This window comes from Ranitomeya variabilis, chromosome 1 (genome assembly GCF_051348905.1).
Source record: "Ranitomeya variabilis isolate aRanVar5 chromosome 1, aRanVar5.hap1, whole genome shotgun sequence".
Taxonomy (NCBI): domain Eukaryota; kingdom Metazoa; phylum Chordata; class Amphibia; order Anura; family Dendrobatidae; genus Ranitomeya; species Ranitomeya variabilis.
The window spans coordinates 1142286628-1142308266 of NC_135232.1; the positions used below are offsets into that span (position 1 = coordinate 1142286628).

At 39.9% G+C, this 21639-nt stretch overlaps 1 protein-coding gene across 1 annotated transcript; it reads right to left on the minus strand.

The window, feature by feature from the left end:
- Positions 1–748: 748 nt before the first annotated feature.
- On the minus strand, positions 749–1936 carry LOC143800794 (vomeronasal type-2 receptor 26-like). The gene is made up of 2 exons (XM_077281211.1): positions 1834–1936; positions 749–1644 (listed from the first exon to the last, which is right to left on the minus strand). Exons 1-2 carry the CDS (start codon positions 1874–1876, stop codon positions 749–751), a joined length of 939 nt encoding a protein of 312 aa, XP_077137326.1. The 5' UTR covers positions 1877–1936.
- Positions 1937–21639: the final 19703 nt, after the last annotated feature.

Below are 21639 nucleotides of genomic sequence, written 5' to 3' on the forward strand. Positions count from 1 at the left end.
AAAGAAGCTGCAGCAGCAGACAGTTATGCAGCTTTGGGAGGGATGCAGTTGGAGCAAAGGATGCACATACAGCGCCTGCAGGTCTTGCATTGATGTGGATATGCTGTGCCCTGCCTACCTAGCGCTGCAGTATCGGGACCCACAAATTAGCCCTAAAAAGGACTGTTGGTTTCTCAGGAGTTGTGGATGTAAGAGTTGCAGACCTACACTGCCTCTAAAAACCACAATTCTGACCCTATTTTGGCACCAACTCTCCCTACTCTCGCTGAAACAAGAACACAATGCGGGGAGCAGGGCGGTGCCAGGTCTCTTATACTCGGGATGATGCTGTATGGCCAAGCCAATCACTGCACGACCACAACAAAGATGGCTGCGGCATTTCATGGCCTGGCAGATAATCCCTGCACCGTGATTGGGCCTCTAAAGTCCGCCAAAAATGCTGGGTGGAGACACCAGTTACCGCCGAATAATCCCGGAAATGCTCGGTGCTTGCCGAGAAAACCGAGCATAGTGATACTCAGGTGAGTAACGAGTAGTGGCGAGCACGTTCCCTCATCACTAGTACACTGTATTCTATGTACTGAGAAAATGCATGACCAACAGTGGGTTTCTTTTGTAGTACCAGCCAATCGTAATTGCTTCATTAACCTGGATTCATGTCATGCATGTTATAATCTGGCCACCTAGTTTAAAAAAAAATGTATATCAAGTTATGGCAACCCATGCAACTTAACTATGCTATTCTTTTTTAGTTTTTTAAAAATTGTCTTGTTCTCATTTCTGACTTTGCCAGTATATTCCACAGCTTAGGTAAGAATATACAGATCACTATCCCATTACCTGAAGCAAATATGGCAAAAACTTCTACACTAACCATATTTTTTCCTTTACTGCTTACATAGGCTGGAATGGCACATATCCAGACACTGAAGAAAACCAGCATGCTGAAGGTGATGTGCTGGGCTTCATTGAAGATATCAGGTAATTTTCTCACCATGAAGGCCAGAATTAGACTCACAGTGGCCAGAAACCCCATATAACCCAACATGACATAGAAGGCCAGTCTTGAGCCCTCATTACATTGGATGATGATCTTTCCAGGATATGAGTCCATATCTAGCTCCTGAAATGGAGGAGAAAACAACAACCAGAGTATTGCATTTAGGACCTGAAGAGATGATAAGATTGTCACTATAGAATTAGGAAGTTTAGCACCGAGCCATTTTCTCCAGGAGCTGCCAGGTGTGGTGGCTTTGAAAGCGATACATACTGTGATGGTCTTGGCCAAGATTGATGACAACACAACCGTGAAGATGATTCCAAAGTAGACATGACGGAGCATACAAGTTATATCCACTGGTTTACCGATAAAGAGAAAAATACAGAGCAAACTGAGCTTGAGAGAAACAAGGATGATGAAGCTGAGGTTCCGATTATTAGCTCTGACAACAGGAGTATTCCGGAAACATATAAATATTCCTATTAGTAATATAATTGTAGTAGAAGATAAAACTGACAAGAATAAGAAGACATAGACGACTACATCAGTGTCATAAGAGAGAAACTCAATAACTTTAGGGACACACTTGTCTCTTGCCTCATTTGGCCATTCGGTGTAAAAACACTTTTCACAGTTTTCTGCATCTGAAATATAGAAATGTATGTATTAGAAAGGAAAATGAAAAATGTAAAAAAAATGTAACTTTTAAAAATATATTTAAAGGGATTATTTGGGAGCAGCTCTACCAACTAGGCCTAATTTGTCCTTGGCTGCCAAACATATTTTTGTTTTTTTCATTGTTGCATAACATTTTTTATAATAATCAAGTTTACCTACAGTTTTTGTTACAGTTGCACAAAAAAATTGTATACCCATCTCGCTTGTGTGAGCACAACATGTCCCTTCCCAGTCTTCAACTTACTCCTTGCAGCTCTGATACACTTCTTTCCCTCTGCACCAGGCTGAGTAGGCCTTGGGTGCTGCAAGTTCTGACATTGTGATGTCACCACATCAAGACGTCACCCCTTTACTCTACTGTGGCCTAGACAGCAGCTCAGGTGACACACATATTGCTATTCTGACACTGAATTCTTATTGTGCATTACCTGAGGCTTACGCATCTTCGTGAACAGAGGGGATGAAGACTTGATAGAGAATGCCACAATTCCCGATGAACAGAATAGACAGAAGCCATGGAGCCAGTGGAAGATCAGATTGGAAGATGCAATGGTGGGATAAGTTAGAGGCAAGGTAAAGCAACTAATGTGTAATACTTTTCCTGGCCCTTTACAATGCTGAAAAACTTTCCATTTTGTCAAACAACCGCCATGCTCAGCTGATTTATTTTCGCAAGTGTTTTCTCCTACATTCAGTGGCCCATTAAGGCTTTTGTCCAAACCCTCTGCTAAAAGGAATTAGGGTAAATGCAACGGCTGAGCTATTGACTATATTGATACAAATAGAGTCACTGTGTGCTCTGACAAGCATCAGTGTAGTCTACTAAGTCTTGCTGTATGCCTCCTATAGGCACATACAATCGAAAATGATCCACAACAGAAAATAGTGGCTGCCATTTTTTTCACAAATTTAATTACTAGTTGTCAAATTTTTTAAAAATGTGACAAATTTTATTTGCATTTAATCAATTTGCTCATCTCTAGCTAGGAGTCACAATTCCATTACTGCAAGAGAGGTTCAAGAACCACAAGAGCAGGACATATATTCCATGTAATGCTTGTTTGATTATTTTATCATATCATTTGCTTTCAGCTTGCATTTCAAATGTCCCTATGTTAGAAAGCACAGGAAGATAAAGAAGGGAGAGGAACATGGTGAAGGCTTCATCTGTCAACTGGTTGAGTCATTGGAGTTTTACCCTGATATTTAAAACATAATGAAAGTGGAGGTGAACAAATTGATATAAGGCAAAATAAAATTTGCCTAAAGGTCAATAATTTTTTTTACACTTACTGGAATTTGACTTTTTTCCTAGTGCAAATCTAACACAATACGAAGCAGCCAAATAGCTGCCATTTCTACTTGATTCAAAAAGGCGAGGAAAGGGTTTGAGTAGCATCCAGTTTGGTCTTCCTCTTCATAGTTCTGGACCAGTCTTCAGTAGACTATGAGACATCATGAGTTATAGAGCAATGAATGTCATGACATGGCAACAAGTGAAGCAAGTCATGGATGCCCTGAAGCATAAAGGCACAGATGATTGGCCTCGTGGAGACCAAAACATCCAACACCGCGGAGACACCATCATGTGTTTCTCAACGCAGTGATCCAGAGCACTGCCCCCATCCCTTATGGGAAATATGCAAATGCATGTAGAGTAGCTTCGGAGACACCATCACGTGTTTCTCAACTGCTTTACAGCATTTTTACTAGGTACTGCTCCTAATAGCCAGATTCCTACTCCACACTGATGAGGGGCAAAAACCCCGAACCAGCTGTCTCTGGATGGATACCATGCTTGGCATAGGTGGTTTTCCTGTATTGGATGTTTTCCTTTATTGGATGCTGCCCTTCCCGTGGTTGTTCCCTCCCGGGGAAAGGTCTGGCTATTCATTGCTTGCGTTGAGAAACACGTGATGGTGTCTCCGCAGCTACTCTACATGCATTTGCATATTTCCCATAAGGGATGGGGGCAGTGTTCTGGATCACTGCGTTGAGAAACACGTGATGGTGTCTCCACGGTGTTGGATGTTTTGGTCTCCCCGAGGCCAATCATCTGTGCCTTTACAGCCTTTTTACTAGGCACTGCTCCTAATAGCCAGATTCCTACTCCACACTGATGAGTGGCAAAAACCCCGAAACAGCTGTCTGTGGATGGATACCATGCTTGGCATAGGTGGTTTTCCTGTATTGGATGTTTTCCTTTATTGGATGCTGCCCTTCCCGTGGTTGTTCCCTCCCGGGGAAAGGTCTGGCTATTCATTGCTTGCGTTGAGAAACACGTGATGGTGTCTCCGCAGCTACTCTACATGCATTTGCATATTTCCCATAAGGGATGGGGGCAGTGTTCTGGATCACTGCGTTGAGAAACACGTGATGGTGTCTCCATGGTGTTGGATGTTTTGGTCTCCCCGAGGCCAATCATCTGTGCCTTTACAGCCTTTTTACTAGGCACTGCTCCTAATAGCCAGATTCCTACTCCACACTGATGAGGGGCAAAAACCCCAAAACAGCTGTCTGTGGATGGATACCATGCTTGGCATAGGTGGTTTTCCTGTATTGGATGTTTTCCTTTATTGGATGCTGCCCTTCCCGTGGTTGTTCCTTCCCGGGGAAAGGCCTGGCTATTCAGTGCTTACGTTGAGAAACATGTGATGGTGTCTCCGCAGCTACTCTACATGCCCTGAAGCATAGTCAGCTTCAGAGTCATCGAGGAACCAACCAAAACTGTGAAAATAAATACCAAAACCTTTGAAGAGAGGACTGAAATGGAACCATGAACACTGGGCTGGAATATTATATTATTTATTATATACAATATATATATATATATATATATATATATATATATATATATATATATATATATATATGTATATATATATATAATCCTGAGTATGTTATATGCTATTGGATGTAGAGAGTCTTTAGTATAGTAAGGTACTTTCAATTTCCATTAAATAAATTTACTGAGAACTGAAATTTCTTGACTGAATTAAAGTAAATCTTCTGAACTAAAAAGTATATTTAATCTTTAACAGATCAGGTAAGAAATAAATCATGAAATTGATAAACTTTTTTTGTATTTCTTATGCTATACTTTGTATTAAAGTATTATATGTCAATATGTCATTAATGGCTTTAGGATATTTTTAAATTCAAATTCACAATTGAAAGTTAAACATTTTGAGGTGGGAAATGGACTATAAAATGTATTTTAAATACATTTATCTACATTTTGTTTCCAGTTATACTAGCTTCTAGTACCAGACTTATTGGAAACTTCTCCATTAGAACACAAGATGCAGTCATAGCAACAAATGTGATGTCCTTTTATGACAGCTTTTCTTGATCCTGGAGAACACTGTTTTGAACACCGGCTGTATGGTACCTATAGGAAGGAAAAAATAGAAATGAATATAATTGTGTCAGGATATAAAGAAATTGAGAAACTGTCTGTAGTTTTAGAGATGCAAAAATTAAAATAAAGAAATTAAAAATTAAATATTATTATTATTTATTATTATAGCGCCATTTATTCCATGTCGCTTTACATGTGAGGAGGAGTATACATAATAAAAACAAGTAGAGTAATCTTAAATAATGCAAGTCACGACTGGAGGAGAGAGGACCCTGCCCGCGAGGTCTCACAATCTGCAAGGGATGGGTGAGGATACAGTAGGTGAGGATAGAGCTGGTCATGCAGTGGCTTAGTAGACCGGTGGCTGCAGGTAGTGTGCATTCTAGCATGTTCCTCCTAGAATTGTCACAAAACAGTTTGTATTTCTTTTTTGTTCTGAAGAATAATATTCAGTACAAGGATCAGAATTCCCTTACAAAATATGCTGTAATGATGGGAGTACTAGATGTCCAAATGTTATAGACATATGTGTGAGCCTGCTAAATTTTGAGTGATGTCTACCATGGCCAAGGAATTGTCAGGATTGCAGTGGATTTCAACTTTATCATCATCCTGGAAACATTTGAATGTGACCCTTCTCTACTGTGCCCACCATTAGGGCCATGAAATAAAAAAAATGGGATATAGAGGTGGATTCTTCTCTGCGCCACTTATAAAAGTCCAATTTAGTAATCCAATGAAAAAGTGTTTTTTTCAACGCGTTTCGGAGCACCACGGCTCCTTCATCAGGATCCCACATAGGACATTCTATGTGTTATCCCGATGAAGGAGTCATGGTGCTCCGAAATGTGTTGAATAAAGCCACTTTTTCATTGGATTACTTAATTGGACTTCTAGTTTTATAAGCGGCGCAGAAAAGAATCCACCTCTATATCCCAATTTTTTATTTTTGGTTGGTCTCGATGAGACCGGTGGATCTGCAGCAGCTTACGTCTTTATGTGACTTCGTTAGGGCTCAATCTGATGAGTAAATTTGAATAGAAGTTATCTCCTTATACCCAGATAAGACCCTATTGTGTTAGGTGTCAAGTTTGCGCCTCTGCACAGGGGGAATCTCGAACTATCTCCACTGCAGTCTCCCATTCTTCTCCAGCTGCAGTGGAGCCTGCTCAGCAGAGACATCGGTCCCAGCATCTGGCTCAGGCTAATACTGTGTGACTGGTTATTGCTGTCCTTCCAGGCTATGCCTTTGTAGCCAGCACTGATCAGCAGTGACCAGGTCTTTCTGTGACTAAGTCCTGCTTTCCCCACACTGAGCATGCCCACGGGACGGGTCACATGCTCAGGTCCTGTTGCGGCTTCTATTTGACCATCTGGAAGGTCTTGTAACACTGCTGCTATAAAAGGTTTGCATGGCCGCTCGGCCATGCGCTGGTGTATACTTGAAAACGTGTGTGTTGATGTGTGAAAGTCACTCATTAATCATCCCCTCTCTTGTGTATGACTGCTCGTGTAAGGAGGATGATTGCTATCTAGCGCCTGACAGAGCCATCAGTACTTAACACATGATACTGCTTTGACCGCCAGTGCGGCACCGTGCGCTATTAGAGCGCTTTCCTGACCCAAGTCTGGGTGGTTAGTGGCGTCCACCAGAGCAGCACAGCATGCACTCTTGTGCATAAAAATTATTATTTAAGTTATACTCTGACACCCAGTAGCGGTGTCGAGCGCAAGTGGTCTAGACGAACTGTAATCCTGAGTCTTGGGATTGAGTTCTGTGGTTCCTTGCTTGCTCTCTTTGTGCGGTACCGCAGCCCTGTGACACAACAGGGTTCGCTTCTTTCATACAGGGTGAAGCTAACCCATGTGTGTATCCTCATTGTACTGCCATATAGTCCATCATTACTGAGCAGCAGGTTTCATCTCTGCACGGTGTACCCCGGGCTGCGAACGCACCTTATACCATCTCTCCAATTATTTGGTGTGTTCCGTCAGCCCTAACATATTGCTCTGTTTATTTCCTTTTACTCCGTTACCCACCATTAGGGCGTGTAATAGGATGCCATCACTGTAAGAGTCAGGTCATGAGATTTCTTCACTCTTACCACCATCATATTTGACTCATACCATTACTGAAAAGTGGAAAGAACTGCAGCAACTCAGCCACAAAGTGGAGATTATATACAATTACACAGCAGGGTCCTTGAGCTCGAACACACTGGAATTCACTGAACTCTTTAGTGTAAGCCATAATATCTCACACATTAGTAAAGTGAGACTGCGTGGTAAATTGCTGGATTTTATACTTGTGTAGAAATGAGGCTGAATGAAAAACCTTCATGATTAAGAGCTGTGTTTCAATAACTGTGTCCCAATAACACGTCGCATGAACAATTATTAGACAATTTGCATTGTTGATGATTACTTTTATTATTGAACAACTCCAGCTCTGTCGGTCAATCCAAAATTTTAGAAAACTAGACATTTGAATATTTAAGAATTAGGGATATATGAGCGTGCTCTGTGATACTCGAATATCTGGATGCTCGCTATAGCCAGAGCTTGGTTTAAAGCTCGAATCCCTGCCCCGCATGTCTGCAGCCTGTTACACAGCCAATAAGCATGAGGGGATTGCCTGAGAGCCACTGAAATGCCGTAGCCATCTTGGAAGAGGCATTACTGTGATTAGCTGGCCATGTGACACCATCGGAGATTATAACAGGACAGGTGCCGTTAGGCTTGGCACACTGACACCATTGCACAGCTCTGTGACAGTTATTGGAGGGAGAGTACCTGTCCAGGTGTGTGTACACACAGTATAAAGAATCAGAGTCCTATCGTCCAGATACTGGTGCTGAAGTTGAACCATCATACTAACAGCCCTTGTAAGGCCAATCCTTTGCTTTGCTGTTTGAATAACATACATTCTGCATTTAGTCTAGGCAGGGAGAGACAGAGGGTTACAGGAGCAGGCAAGCGCGTGGGAAATCCAGCCCATCGGTGTCCATATCACATAACTGCAGGTCGCCGATGGGTTGGATTGACAATCAGAGGTCTCCATAAGACCTCTATGGTTGTCACTGCCAGATTGCTATGAGCGCCACCCGGCAATTCTTCTACATACAGGCCAACTGATCATCGCCTGTATGTAGCAGAGGCAATCGGGTTATGGCAGCTTCTAGTCTACCATGGATGCTATTGAAGCATGCCAGAAGTAAAAAAAAATGTTTTTAAAGATATAAAAAAGTTAAAAATATAAAAGTTCAAAACACCACCTTTTGCCCCATTCAAAATAAAACAATTAAAAAAAATCAAACATACACATATTTGGTATTGCCTCGTTTAGAATTGCCTGATATATCAATACGAAAAAAGAATTAACCCAATTACTAAACAGAATAATGAGAAAAATAGTCAAAACCCAAGATTTACATTTTTTTGGTTGCAGCAACATTGCATAAAAATGCAATAATGGGCAATCAAAAGATTGTATCTGCACCAAAATGGTATCATTAAAAACGTCAGCTCGGCACGCAAAAGATAAGCCCTCACCTGACCCAAGATCCTGAAAAATGGAGACGCTACGATTATCGGAAAAAAGCGCAGTTTTTTTAACTAATTTTGGAATTTTTTTCCATCACTTAGATAAAAAAAGAACTTATACATGTTTGATGTCTATGAACTCGTAATGACCTGGAGAATCATAATGGCAAGTCAGTTTTAGCATTTAGTGACTGAACATAGTAAAACAGCAAAACAAAAAACAATTGTGGAATTTTACTTTTTTTGCAATTTCACAGCACTTGGAATCTTTTTCTTGTTTTCCAATACACAAAATGTTAAAGCCAATGATGTTGTTCAAAAGTACAACTCATTCCACAAAAAAGCAAACCCTCACATTGCCATATTGACCAAAAAATAAAAAAAGTTATGGCTCTGGGAAGAAGGGAAGCAAAAAGCAAAAATACCTCCTGTCATAAAGGGGGTTAATGGAGCAGACACTTCTCCGGCTTTCTGCAGACATGTCTTGCTACAACAGTGCTACCACGGCACTGACACCTCCCTCATCTAGAAACTTAGCAAACTTGTTGGGGTTGACAAGATCAGGACTAGCCTCCCTGACACTCTTCCCTCTACCCTTTTTTCGAACTGTCTAGCTGCTTCACAGTCCTACAGCTCTATGCTTCCTACCTCCCCCACTTCTACCCCAGTAAGCCCCTGCTCGATAAGCAGCAAACTTCTTTATGTTCTCTATATCGATCTAAAATGTTCAAATCCAATTTTTTTAAATGTAATACATTGAAGTCAAGGACATGAGTGCATACATGGATTTTCCCCATCCATAAAACAGCAAAATGAAAAAATGCACTCCAAACAGCATTGATAAGCTCTAAAAAAAATGTTGTTGCTGTTTCTAATTTCTTTTAGTCACAATTTTAATAACAATTTCACATTTTGCATATTACTATATATGCTGTAGATGAACTGTCCTTAATCCTTGTTTGGCAATTGTAAACATTTTTGTTCGGCAAAAGTGCATCCGATATAAGATCCAGACTCCAAGACATGTAGCAAACATTGGAGCAACCAGTTCCAAATGCTCTGACTTTTCTGGGGTCACATTTGCATGGAACTCGCACAAGTCTCTTGCATCAATACCCGGCACTGCTGACGGCACTCAGGACCGGAGTATTTCTATGGGGCTGAACCCTCCGTTCCCGAGAGCCGGCGGCAGTACCGGGTATTAATGCGATAGACTCTCTTGAGTTTCTCGCATAGTACACGCAAGTGTGACCCCGGCCTTAGGCTACATTTTGACCCAATTAATGACATAGCTTCATGGGATGCCTTTGCGGAAGTCAGCCTGCTTCTTTAGTGTTGGAAATGTTGGGTAACTTTTTTTTTTACGAACCATGAATTGAATTTCAAAATGTTCGAATTTGCAAGAAATCACAAATTTTTGAAAGTTCGACTAGATATCCATTTTCTGTGAATCGACCAGCTAATCTCTGGTAGTTATATTATTATTTTTATTGATAGTTGTAGCAATGGTAGTAATATTAATAGTATCTTAAGTAGTTGTAGCAGTTTTAGTAAATTGGTAGCTTTTTATAAATATGCATTTTGATATTGAGACAATCTGTTTAATATTATGACTTACCTGATTATTAATCCAAATTATACCTAAGGATGAAATATTCAGCTGTTGATCAGGTGGAAGTGATCCATCAAATGTCCCAACACTTGCTGTGAGTCCTCGTACTGTGTCTACTCTTGAAGTATTATGATATACTTTATATATAAAATTTAGAATCTCTAATGTCTCAGGTATTTCACCTTTATCATTAAAACATACTCTTCCTTTCTCCCGATCATTGATACATAATAGCTTCATGTAATGTCTTAGCTACAATATAAACACAGTAGTTATTTAGCAATAGTTTTATGCAAGTTCTATAAAATATGCTTATAAATTTCACTGCCTTCTGGATATCTGTCAAGTCAGCAGTCTTCCCCATGATTGTGGAGCCTATTGAAATAGACTAAGGGACCTTTTTAAACACTTAGAAAGCCTTTGAAGGTGTTTTTAGTTAATTATTCTAATTTACTGAGATAATGATTTGGGGTTTTCATTGGCTGTAAGCCATAATCATCAACATCAACAGAAATAAACACTTGAAATAGATCACTCCATTTGTAAGAGCTCTATATAATATATGAGTTTCACTTTTTGTATTGAATAACTGAAATAAATTTACTTTTTGATGATATTCTAATTTTGTGAGAAGCACCTGTATATGCTAGGGCACAGATATTATTGGTCCTATTTTGTGGCGCACATTAGCTAAATATCTTTAAAATGGCCTTATTGGCAGTTTTGGAAAGTTTTTGTTCCAGAAAGGTCTATTGTATCAATTCAGTGACAATTAGAGGAAACAGGTAAGATACTCAAATAAAGCACCCATAATTCATATGTTTCTTAAGACCATGTGGCACAACCGTTTTCATGTAGAAAATACACTTTGTTTCTTTCTGCAGCAGGATCTTGTCCCATTTACCACCCCTCACTGGTCTCAACACCTTTTCAATTCCCATAACCTTAGGGGTTCTTCTGATGTTCCCTTCATGGCAGTTGTTGGCATGTCGTGATACAGGTATATCCCTGTTCTGTTCAATATCACCTAAATGTTCCCCTGCTCTTCGTTTGAATTCCCTTATGGTTTTGCTGATGTATTCCACACCGCATTCGCAGGTGGCCTTATATATCACTCCTTTTGTACTACAATTAATTAAATTCTTAATTTTGTAGGTCCTCTCCGTTATATTGTTGGTGAATGAATTCCCTAGTTCGATGTGGGGACATGCCACGCAGTGGCCTCACTTAATGCAGCCGTTTAGATCATTATTTAGCCATGTGGTGATAGTGGCCTTTCTAAAGTGGCTATGTACCAGTCTATCATTAAGTGATCTTCCTTTCTTATAGGTGATTTGGGGAAATTTAGTTAGTTTGGCACCAATATATGAGTCCATCAGTAGGATGGATCAGTGTTTATTAAGAATTTCTTATACCTCAAATGCACCATTGTTATATGTAGCAATAAACCTGGCTATACCTGTATCCATTGGTCTAGGTTTGGGCTTCAGTAATTCCAATCTATTTCTACTCTTTGCCTCCTAGTAGGCCTTATTTAAGGTACTTTGAGGATATCCTCTTTCCAGGAAACTTTTATTGAGTTCCCCAGCCTGGACATCAAAAATTGTTCAGCTGAACAATATCTGCAGACCTTAAGGTCCTTTCAGGATGCCTCTTTTTAGATGATTCAGATGACTACTATTCCATTGGAGTAAGGCATTGGTTGCTGTGAGTTTTCTGTATTTTGATGTTTTCAGATCACAATTTGAACTTTTCTCGATCACTATGTTGAGGAATGGCAGGGAGGAGAAATGAACAACAGAAGTGAAAAAAGGCCACAATCATTACTATTGAGCTTGATGACAAAACCCTCAAATTCACCAGTTGAGCCTCCCCAGACCAACAGAATGTCATCCAAAGAGCATGTCCAGATATCAAATCTGTTGGTCTCCTTCATGCCATTCCCAAAAACAGTAGTCTCCTCCCACAATCCGAGGAAAAGATTTTTGTATGATGGCGCAAATGAACTCACCATGGCTGTTTTCCTCAGCTGGTGGTAGACTCTGTGGTTGAAGAAAAATAAGTTACTGATTAAACAGGGCCAAAGCAGTCTCAGTATGAATGTATTGTGTGCCTGGAATTGGCACCCCTTCATACTTAAAAATATTTCATTGCCTCCAATCCCTTTTCATGAGGTATAGAAGTATGGAGGGCTTTGACACCTATGCTCCCCAACTTTGCCTCAGGGTCCACACTTAGTCCCTACAGACGGCGGAGTAGATTGGGATAGTCACAAACATTTGACTGCAGTGAAGTAATGGACAGGACTTGATCAAGGTAAATACCAGCATTCTAACTTAAACTGCCTACCTCTGACACAATGAGCCTAACATTCAGGGGGTTCAGACCCTTGTGTACCTTAAGTAGGCGGTATAGTCGCTGTGACCCGATATTTTTGAAGAATAAACTCATGTTCTGATTTATCAATCACCTTCATGGCCAATCCTTCTGTTAGAATGTCCTTCAATTCCTTAATGTAATCAATGGTTGGATTAGAGAAGAGGATCTCATTACTGCTACAACAACTTAAGATGGTTTCACATAGTTGTTGGTATTGAGCCACATCTAGGACAACCACATTGCCCCCCTTGTCTGTAGGTTTGATTACAACCTGGCTGTCCCATTTCAGCCGATTGATCACTTCCATTTAATGTTTGCTACAGTTAAATTTGCATTGGATATTATTTTCAGAGAGTTCTATCAGGTCTTTTGCTACCAGGTTAGAAAAAACATTGATCACAGAGACGTCCCCGGATGGGGATGGCATCTGAGTGCTTTTATCCCTTATGTCACAACCCATTCCCAAGGTATTCGGGTTAGTTTTGTCAATATTATGGAGTAGTCTAACTTCTGCCAACATATCCTTGGGTATGCCGAGTTCAGAACATTTATAAATGTCCAGTTTCTTCCATCTGTTTTTTCACATAAAGATAATAAGATCTTTTTCAGTTCTGATTTGTACTCTGGACAAAGGACAGGCCTTTTTTGAGGACTGACCACTCCACGTCATTAAGGTTTTTTGAGACAAGGTAATGACTTGTATATCTGATTTTTGGTGGTCGAGGGAAGTTATAGTGTTGGTTTTCCTATAACAGGTCTCCCTATGTAATTTAGTTAGAGAAGGTATATCTGGTCTAAAAAATGTGCCGCTTGGCTGTTATCTGGTCTATCCACAGGTCTCTGGGAATGTTGTACTCTACCTCTCCCACGGTTTCTACCTCTAGAGCTTTTATTTTTACCTTTAAAATTTGAGATATCTGTATCTGTTGAGGGCTAATCTGTTTCAAATTCCTGTTTGGTTCCTTTGTTGCCAAGAACTTGATAAGCCTTATAGTCTTTATTGTTCTTAAAACCCTGCTTATTCCGCATGTACTGTCTGTGTTTTCTTTCTTTCAGATGGTACTGAAAGTGTTATAAATTAGTCTGTAGTTTATATTCTCTGGCAGAAAAGTCGGCATCTGATTCAATTTTTTGGTGATTTCTACCTGATTTTTCAGTTTATCATTAAGAGATGTTAGTGTTTGTTTTTCTTTTTTCAATAGCAACTAAATAAACCACAGTGAGCTTGCCGTTTTCTCTTTCTCATATTTATTAATAAACTTTGGATTTTTATGTCTGTTACCTGCCATTAAGTTGATTCTTAACCCACAGGGGATGATGCCCTTTCAAATAGCTTTCTATACTCTGTACGTCCCACCAGGAGCTTAGGTGATCTCTATAAGTTTGTTGTAGCTCTTTAACGGCTACATTATGTGATGAAAGTTACTATTTTGGAGTAAAGGTTTGGTCAGAAAAAAAAGTCCCTTGCTTCGACTAGACACTCATCTACATCAAGACCAACAGATAAAAAATAGCCAAAACCTTCTATTGTTTCAAATAATATATAGCAACAATAGGAGTAATTAACCACTAGCACAAGTTAGTCCCCTGAGGAGCTACTTGGATTAAACACGTCGGATCACTCAAGAAGGAAAAGTGCAGGGCCCCAAATATTGGGCTAGCTGTAAACTGCCCTTGTTAGGGCAGCAGTATTTGGGTCAGATTTAGCTTGTGACACTATAGTAACTTATAGGGCTAATCTGTACTCCATTAACGTTGTTGCCAGGAAGACTTGGCCGGCACATAGTTTTTTCTTAACTGAAAACAGGACTTCAGAATGGGTGAGAAGTTTCCACTTTCACATCTTTCCATTCTGTGCCCTGATATGCAATATATATGAAAAATATTTCTTTTGCATGACATAAATTTGATGCTCGTATCCTTTCCTTGGCATGTGGCCTTGAGCTGACCACTCTCAGTATGTAACTTAAAATAGACCACTCATAAAGTGACGGTATCTATGATCTATTGTCCCATGAACTCATGTTCAAATGCAGTACAGACCAAAAGTTTGGACACACCTTCTCATTTAAAGATTTTTCTGTATTTTCATGACTATGAAAATTGTAAATTCACACTGAAGGCATCAAAACTGTGAATTATCACATGTGGAATTATATACTTAACAAAAGAGTGTGAAACAACTTAAAATATGTCTTATATTCTAGGTTCTTCAAAGTAGCCACATTTTGCTTTGATGACTGCTTTGCACACTCTTGGCATTTTCTTGATGAGCTTCAAGAGGTAGTCACCGCAAATGGTTTTCAGTTCACAGGTGTGCCCTGTCAGGTTTAATAAGTGGGATTTCTTGCCTTATAAATGGGGTTGGGGCCATCAGTTGTGTTGTGCAGAAGTCTGGTGGATACACAGCTGATAGTCCTACTGAATAGACTGTTAGAATTTGTATTATGGCAAGAAAAAAGCAGCTAAGTTAAGAAAAATAAGTGGTCATCATTACTTTAAGAAATGAAGGTCAGTCAGTCCGAAAAATTGGGAAAACTTTGAAAGTGTCCCCAAGTGCAGTAGCAAAAATGATCAAGCGCTACAAAGAAACTGGCTCACATGAGGACCGCCCTATGAAAGGAAGACCAAGAGTCACCTCTGTTTCTGAGGATAAGTTTATCCGAGTCACCAGCCTCAGAAATTGCAGGTTAACAGCAGCTCAGATTAGAGACCAGGTCAATGCCACACAGAGTTCTAGCAGCGGACACATCTCTACAACAACTGTTAAGAAAAGGCTTTGTGCAGCAGGCCTTCATGGTAAAATAGCTGCTAGAAAATCACTGCTAAGGACAGGCAACAAGCAGAAGAGACTTGTTTGGGCTAAATAACACAAGGAATGGACATTAGACCAGTGGAAATCTGTGCTTTTGTCTAAAGAGTCCAAATTTTAGATCTTTGGTTCCAACCACCGTGTCTTTGTGCAATGCAGAAAAGGTGAACGGATGGACTCTACATGCCTGGTTCCCACCGTGAAGCATGAAGGAGGAGGTGTGATGGTGTGGGGGTGCTTTGCTGGTGACACTGTTGGGGATTTATTCAAAATTGAAGGCATACTGAACCAGCATGGCTAGTACAGCATCTGGCAGCGGCATGCTATTCCATCCGGTTTGCGTTTAGTTGGACCAACATTTATTTTTCAACAGGGCAATGACCCCAAACACACCTCCAGGCTGAGTAAGGGCTATTTGACCAAGAAGAAGAGTGATGGGGTGCTACGCCAGATGACCTGGCCTCTACAGTCACCAGATCTGAACCCAATCGAGATGGTTTGGGGTGAGCTGGACTGCAGACTGAAGGCAAAAGGGCCAACAAGTGCTAAGCATCTCTGAAAACTCCTCCAAGGTTGTTGGAAGACCATTCCCGGTGACTACCTCTTGAAGCTCATCAAGAGAATGCCAAGAGTGTGCAAAGCCGTCATCAAATCAAAAGGTGGCTACTTTGAAGAACCTAGAATAGAAGACATTTTCGGTTGTTTCACACTTTTTTGTTAAGTATACAATTCCACATGTGTTAATTCATAGTTTTGATACCTTCAGTGTGAATTTACAATTTTCATAGTCATGAAAATACAGAAAAATCTTTAAATGAGAAGGTGTGTCCAAACGTCTGGTCTGTGCTGTATATTCTTGCATCACCGACATGTATGGACCCTTTAACAACATTTCACTAACCACTGTTTTTTGTCTACTTCACCCTGTGATAGATGTCCTTTATCATTGATTTCAATTCCCATACTGCAGGGGTAATTGGATGAGTTATCTTTGCACCTTATTTGTAATAGGGAGGACAGACCTCCAGCCATTGAGACAGGAGATTATGTCGTTGCCTTCATTTTAAAGACGTGGCATTACACATTTTATTGCTGAATCATTTAAAGTTATGTTTTCTAAATGTCTCACATTTTGCTATATAACATTAGTGGTCTACCAAACTGATATTTGTGCCACCTAAGTGTGGCTAAACAAAAAAGCTGTTGCATGAGGAATCAGAGCTACCAGCATGGCAGGCAAACACCCAACCCTCAACCACCTCATCTTAAATTAAACTTCAATTCAAAGCTCTAAATGCTGGCCCAGACCACGATACATCATGCATGGCCCATAGCAGACTGCTGCTGTGCCATTATCATATTTCTACTGTGGGTAAATTGATGCCACTTTTTCTTGGTGTCTGCTCCTAATTTTTTGAAATGTTTGGTCTCCAAGTTGGGTGTCCTTTATGTGTGTTGCCTGAATTTGGCAGGGCTCTCAGAGCACCAGACCTATACCTGTAACTCAGTCACCTGTTACTGATCAATGTTTAAGCTAGAAATGCTGGTCCAGGCCCTGTCCAATGCATTCATGCTGCACAATTTATACTATTTGTACTCTGGTTCTGTTGGGCAGTTGGAGAATTGGGCCAGTGTTGTCTATGCGTTTGGATTTGCCTTCCACTGAATTCAATGGAGTTCGGATATGTTCGGCATACATTGGGATGTTCATTGAATCCAACCCCAACCAAAACTTGAAAAGGTTCGCTCATCTCTACTAAACAGTTATCTTTTCTAACTCCATAATCAGGCAGTTTTTATTGGGCATGTACTTCCCTGTGTACGTTGCTGACCAATCATAAGCACAAATAAAACACTTAGTGGAAAAAAATACAAACAAACCATAACATAAGAACTTATACTGGTTTCTCAGCATTTGAAATTTAATGATGAAGGTTTGATCCTCTGGTCTAAGCTGCTTCATAAGTCAGTGCAGAGGTAGTACAGCTGAATTTAGGTGTGTCCCAATACAAACCCTTCAATGAGCAGTGCTCCTTCCAAAATATTATCACCTCTGATGTTCTGTGTCACAACCTACATATTGCCTGGTGCTGTTAGTAATTTCTGTTGTGCTTCAGGCAACTTTTTCATACGTTGCAGTGAGATCAGAGCATACTGTCATTACTCATTACATCTCCCAGAGGAGTAACCTGTCAGCTTTGGGCTCCTCCTTTGTGAAACATGATGATACCTTTCATTGCTCTCACTGTAGAGTGATTACTAATTGAGCATAACAGAAATTAGTGTTAATACTGACACAGCTCCAAAGAGATAAAGATGACACTACTATGAAAGGATCTGAACTGATAGCAAGGTTTATAATGTGACAGAGCTAAACTTAGCTGCATTGCACCTCTCCCATACTTTCTGATGCAGGAGGTTATACCAGAAGATCAGAGCTGTAACAGTGCATCTCTCATGCTGAGGAACTCTCCCTAAGCGTTCACTGACAGCCAGCCAATGATAGTCAGGGCCGGGGGTGCGGTTAAAGCCGCTGCTCTGCATTCTGAGAGCGGTGACTGAACAAGCACCTGCATCGCTCCCATGACTGAAAGTGAATATTGCCATGGAAAACAAAGTTAATTTTCTCCTCAGAGTTTTTGGCTGCGTGCAGGCACCAGGCAGGTCTTATGGTCAGCAGTGTCCTCATTCTTATTTGCAGAGTATAAGGTTTTATAGTGAGCGAGGTTACCTCTCTCTCTTTTCCCCAAGTAAATGTTATGAGCTTTCCAATATTGAGAGTTGAACAAATTTATTAGCTGTAATTGAAATTTTTGGGGAAATTGCTTCCAGGTCTGCAAATTCTAATGTCAAAACATTCGCTCATATCTAATTAGCTCATTGATTTAACCCATTTACCCCCAAGTGTGGTTCTTACAATTCTGACCACTGTCCTTTATGAGGTAATAACTCTAGAAAGCTCCCACAGATCTCGGTGATTCTGAATTTTTTTTTCTCATGACATATTGTACTTCTTTATAGTGGTAAAATTTCTTATATATGACTTGTGTTTATTTGTGAAAAAAATTGAAATTTGTCAAAAATTTTGAAACTTTTGCCATTTTCCAAATTTGAATTTTCATGCCCTTAAATCACAGAGATTTGTCACACAAAAGAATCAATAAGTAACATTTCCCACAAGTCTACTTTACATCAGCACAATTTTGGAACCATATTTTTTTTTGTTAGGGAGTTATAAGGGTAAAATTTGACCAGCGATTTCTTGTTTTTACAACACCATTTTTTTTAGGGACCACATCACATTTTAAGTCACTTTGAAGGGTCTATATGATAGAAAATACCCAAAATTGACACCATTCTAAAAACTGCACCCCTCAAGGTGCTCAAAACCACATTCAAGAAGTTTATTAACCCTTCAGGTGCTTAGTAGGAATTTTTGGAATGTTTAAAAAAATGAACATTTAACTTTTTTCACAAAAATTTTACTTCAGATCCAATTTGTAATATTTTACCAAGGATAACAGGAGAAATTGGACCACAAAATTTGTTGTACAATTTGTCCTGAGTACGCTGATACCCCATATATGCAGGTAAACCACTTTTTGGGTGCATGGCAGAGTTTGGAAGGGAAGGAGCACAGTTTGACTTTTCAATGAAAAATTGGCTGGAATTGAGATTTTACACCATGTCGTGTTTGGACCCTGATGTGTCTAAACCCCCACAAGTGACCCCATTTTGGAAAGCAGATCCCCTAAGAAACTTATCTAAATGTGTGGTGAGCACTTTGAACCCCCAAGTGCTTCACAGAAGTTTATAACATATAGCTTGAAAATAAAGTATCATATTTTTTCCACAAAAATGATCTTTCCGCCCCCAATTTTTTATTTTCCGAAGAGTAACAGGAGAAATAGGACCCCAATTGTTGTTATGCAATTTGTTATGAGTATGCTGATACCCCATATGTGGGGGTAAACTACTGTTTGGGCGCATGGCAGAGCTCGGAAGAGAAGGAACACCATTTGAGTTTTTCAATGCAGAATTGGCTGGAATTGAGATCAGATGCCATGTTGCATTTGAAGAGCCCCTCATGTGCCTAAACAGTGTAAACCCCAATTCTAACTCCAACCCTTGCCCTAACACACCCCTAACCCTAATCACAGCACTAACCCTAATCCCAACCCTAACCCAAACCCTAACCCCAACTCTAGCCCCAATGCTAACCCCAATCTTAACCCTAACTTTAGCCCCAACCCTAACCCTAGCTTTAGCCCTAACCCTAACCCTAATGGAAAAATTATAATAAATACTTTTTTTATTTAATTGTTTTCCCTAACTAAGGAGGGTGATAAAGGGGATTTGATTTACTATTTATAGTGGGTTTTTATAGCTGTTTTTTATGTTTGGCTGCTGTCGCACACTAAAAATAGTTTTTGCATCACCACATTTTGAGAGCTATTTTTTTCCATATGTTGGCCTACAGAGTCATGTGAGGTCTTGTTTTATGCAGGACGAGTTGGTGTTTTTATTGGTATCATTTTTGGGAGCATGACATTTTTGATTGCTTTTTATTCCGACTTTTGGGAAATAGAATGAGCAAAAATTAAAAAAAAGCAATTCATGAATTTCTTTGGGGGGGGGGTTACACCATTCCGCATGTGGTAAAATTGATAAGGCAGTTTTATTCTCGGGGTCAGTATGATTACAGCGATACCTCATTTATATATTTTTTAATGTTTTGGTGCTTTTACATAATAAAAATTATTTATAGAATAAATAATTGTTTTTGCATCGCTTTATTCTGACAGCTATAACTTTTATATTTTTTCTGATGACGCTGTGTCATGGCTCGTTTTTTGCGGAACAACATGACATTTTCAGTGGTACCATGTTTATTTGTATTCGTCTTTTTAATCGAGTGTTAATCCACTTTGGTTCGACGGTATGATGATAAGACGTTGTTTTTTGCCTTTTTTATGGGGTTCACTAAAGGGTTAACTAGTGGGACAGTTTTATTGGTTGGGTCATTACAGATGCGGTGATACAAAATATGTGTACTTTTCTTGTTTAGATTTTTTTTCATTCAAATATTTATTTAGTGATCACATAAATATTGATTTTTTATTATTGTTATTTTTTCATATATTTTTACAATTAATTAAAAAAAAAAATTTCATTCTATGTTTTACACTGTGTCCCACTATGGAACACTCATTTTTTGCTGGCTGATCACTTCTATAGCATGCATATCTGCATGCTATAGAAGCTGTCAGCGTTGCAGATTCTATTACACTGACCTGAGAGACTTCCAGGTCATCACTATGCATGACAGGAAGTCTCTCAGGTCTGGAGACCCAGATGTCATCATGACGACATCGGGTCTCCATGGCAGCGATCGGGACTCCGCGTCATGCCACGGGTCTCCAATCCAAAGGCAGAGGGGCAATCAGCCTCTCTGCCAGTTCTGGAATGTTGTGATCATGTTTGATCGCAGTGTTGTTCCGGGGGTTAAAGTGGTCGAAGCATTCCAAGACCACTCTTGGCACTTAGTGCCGGGTGTCAGCTGTTAGAATCAGCTGACACCTGGCTGTGATCAGCCACGGTCTCCCTGTGAGAGCAGCTGATCGCACATGACGTGCTATCCCTTCCATGGGCATATGGGCCCAGGGCACATGGACGGGATAGTACGTCTAAAGTCAGAATGGGGTTAAAAGAACATATTTAGTATAGTTTTGAATAAAAAAGGATTATGCTAGAGACAAAAATGAATTGATATAAGTTAAACTAGAAATAAAAATTAATCATAAAGTGATATTCTCAAGTTGTCTCTTAATTAGCTCCAAGCTCTGCAGTCCCTTTACTTCCCGGTTGTTTGTGAAGCAAGTGCTCCTCCTTGAGGGACAGTTCTGAACCAAGAGTTTCTTCCTGATACAACATATTAATGTCAGAGATGAATGTGAGCAAGAACATAGCTCAGAAAAGTAAGCCATGATTAAGAGAACTGCTCTGGAGATTAGCAGCCAACTGATATATAGAAATAAATTGGCCAGAGATAGGTAGCGTGGATCTTATGAGTGAACTCCTCTCCTGGACTCTACCTATTTTACACTTGTGTCCAAGCTCTGGTGGCTGAGCTCCTTGAAAACAAGCTGAACACTATTTAAGATAAAAACTATCAAAGCAAGGGAATGCCATCTTGCGTCAATTTAAAACCTGATTGTTTTCATGCTAACTATATAAAGAAATGTAATATCATG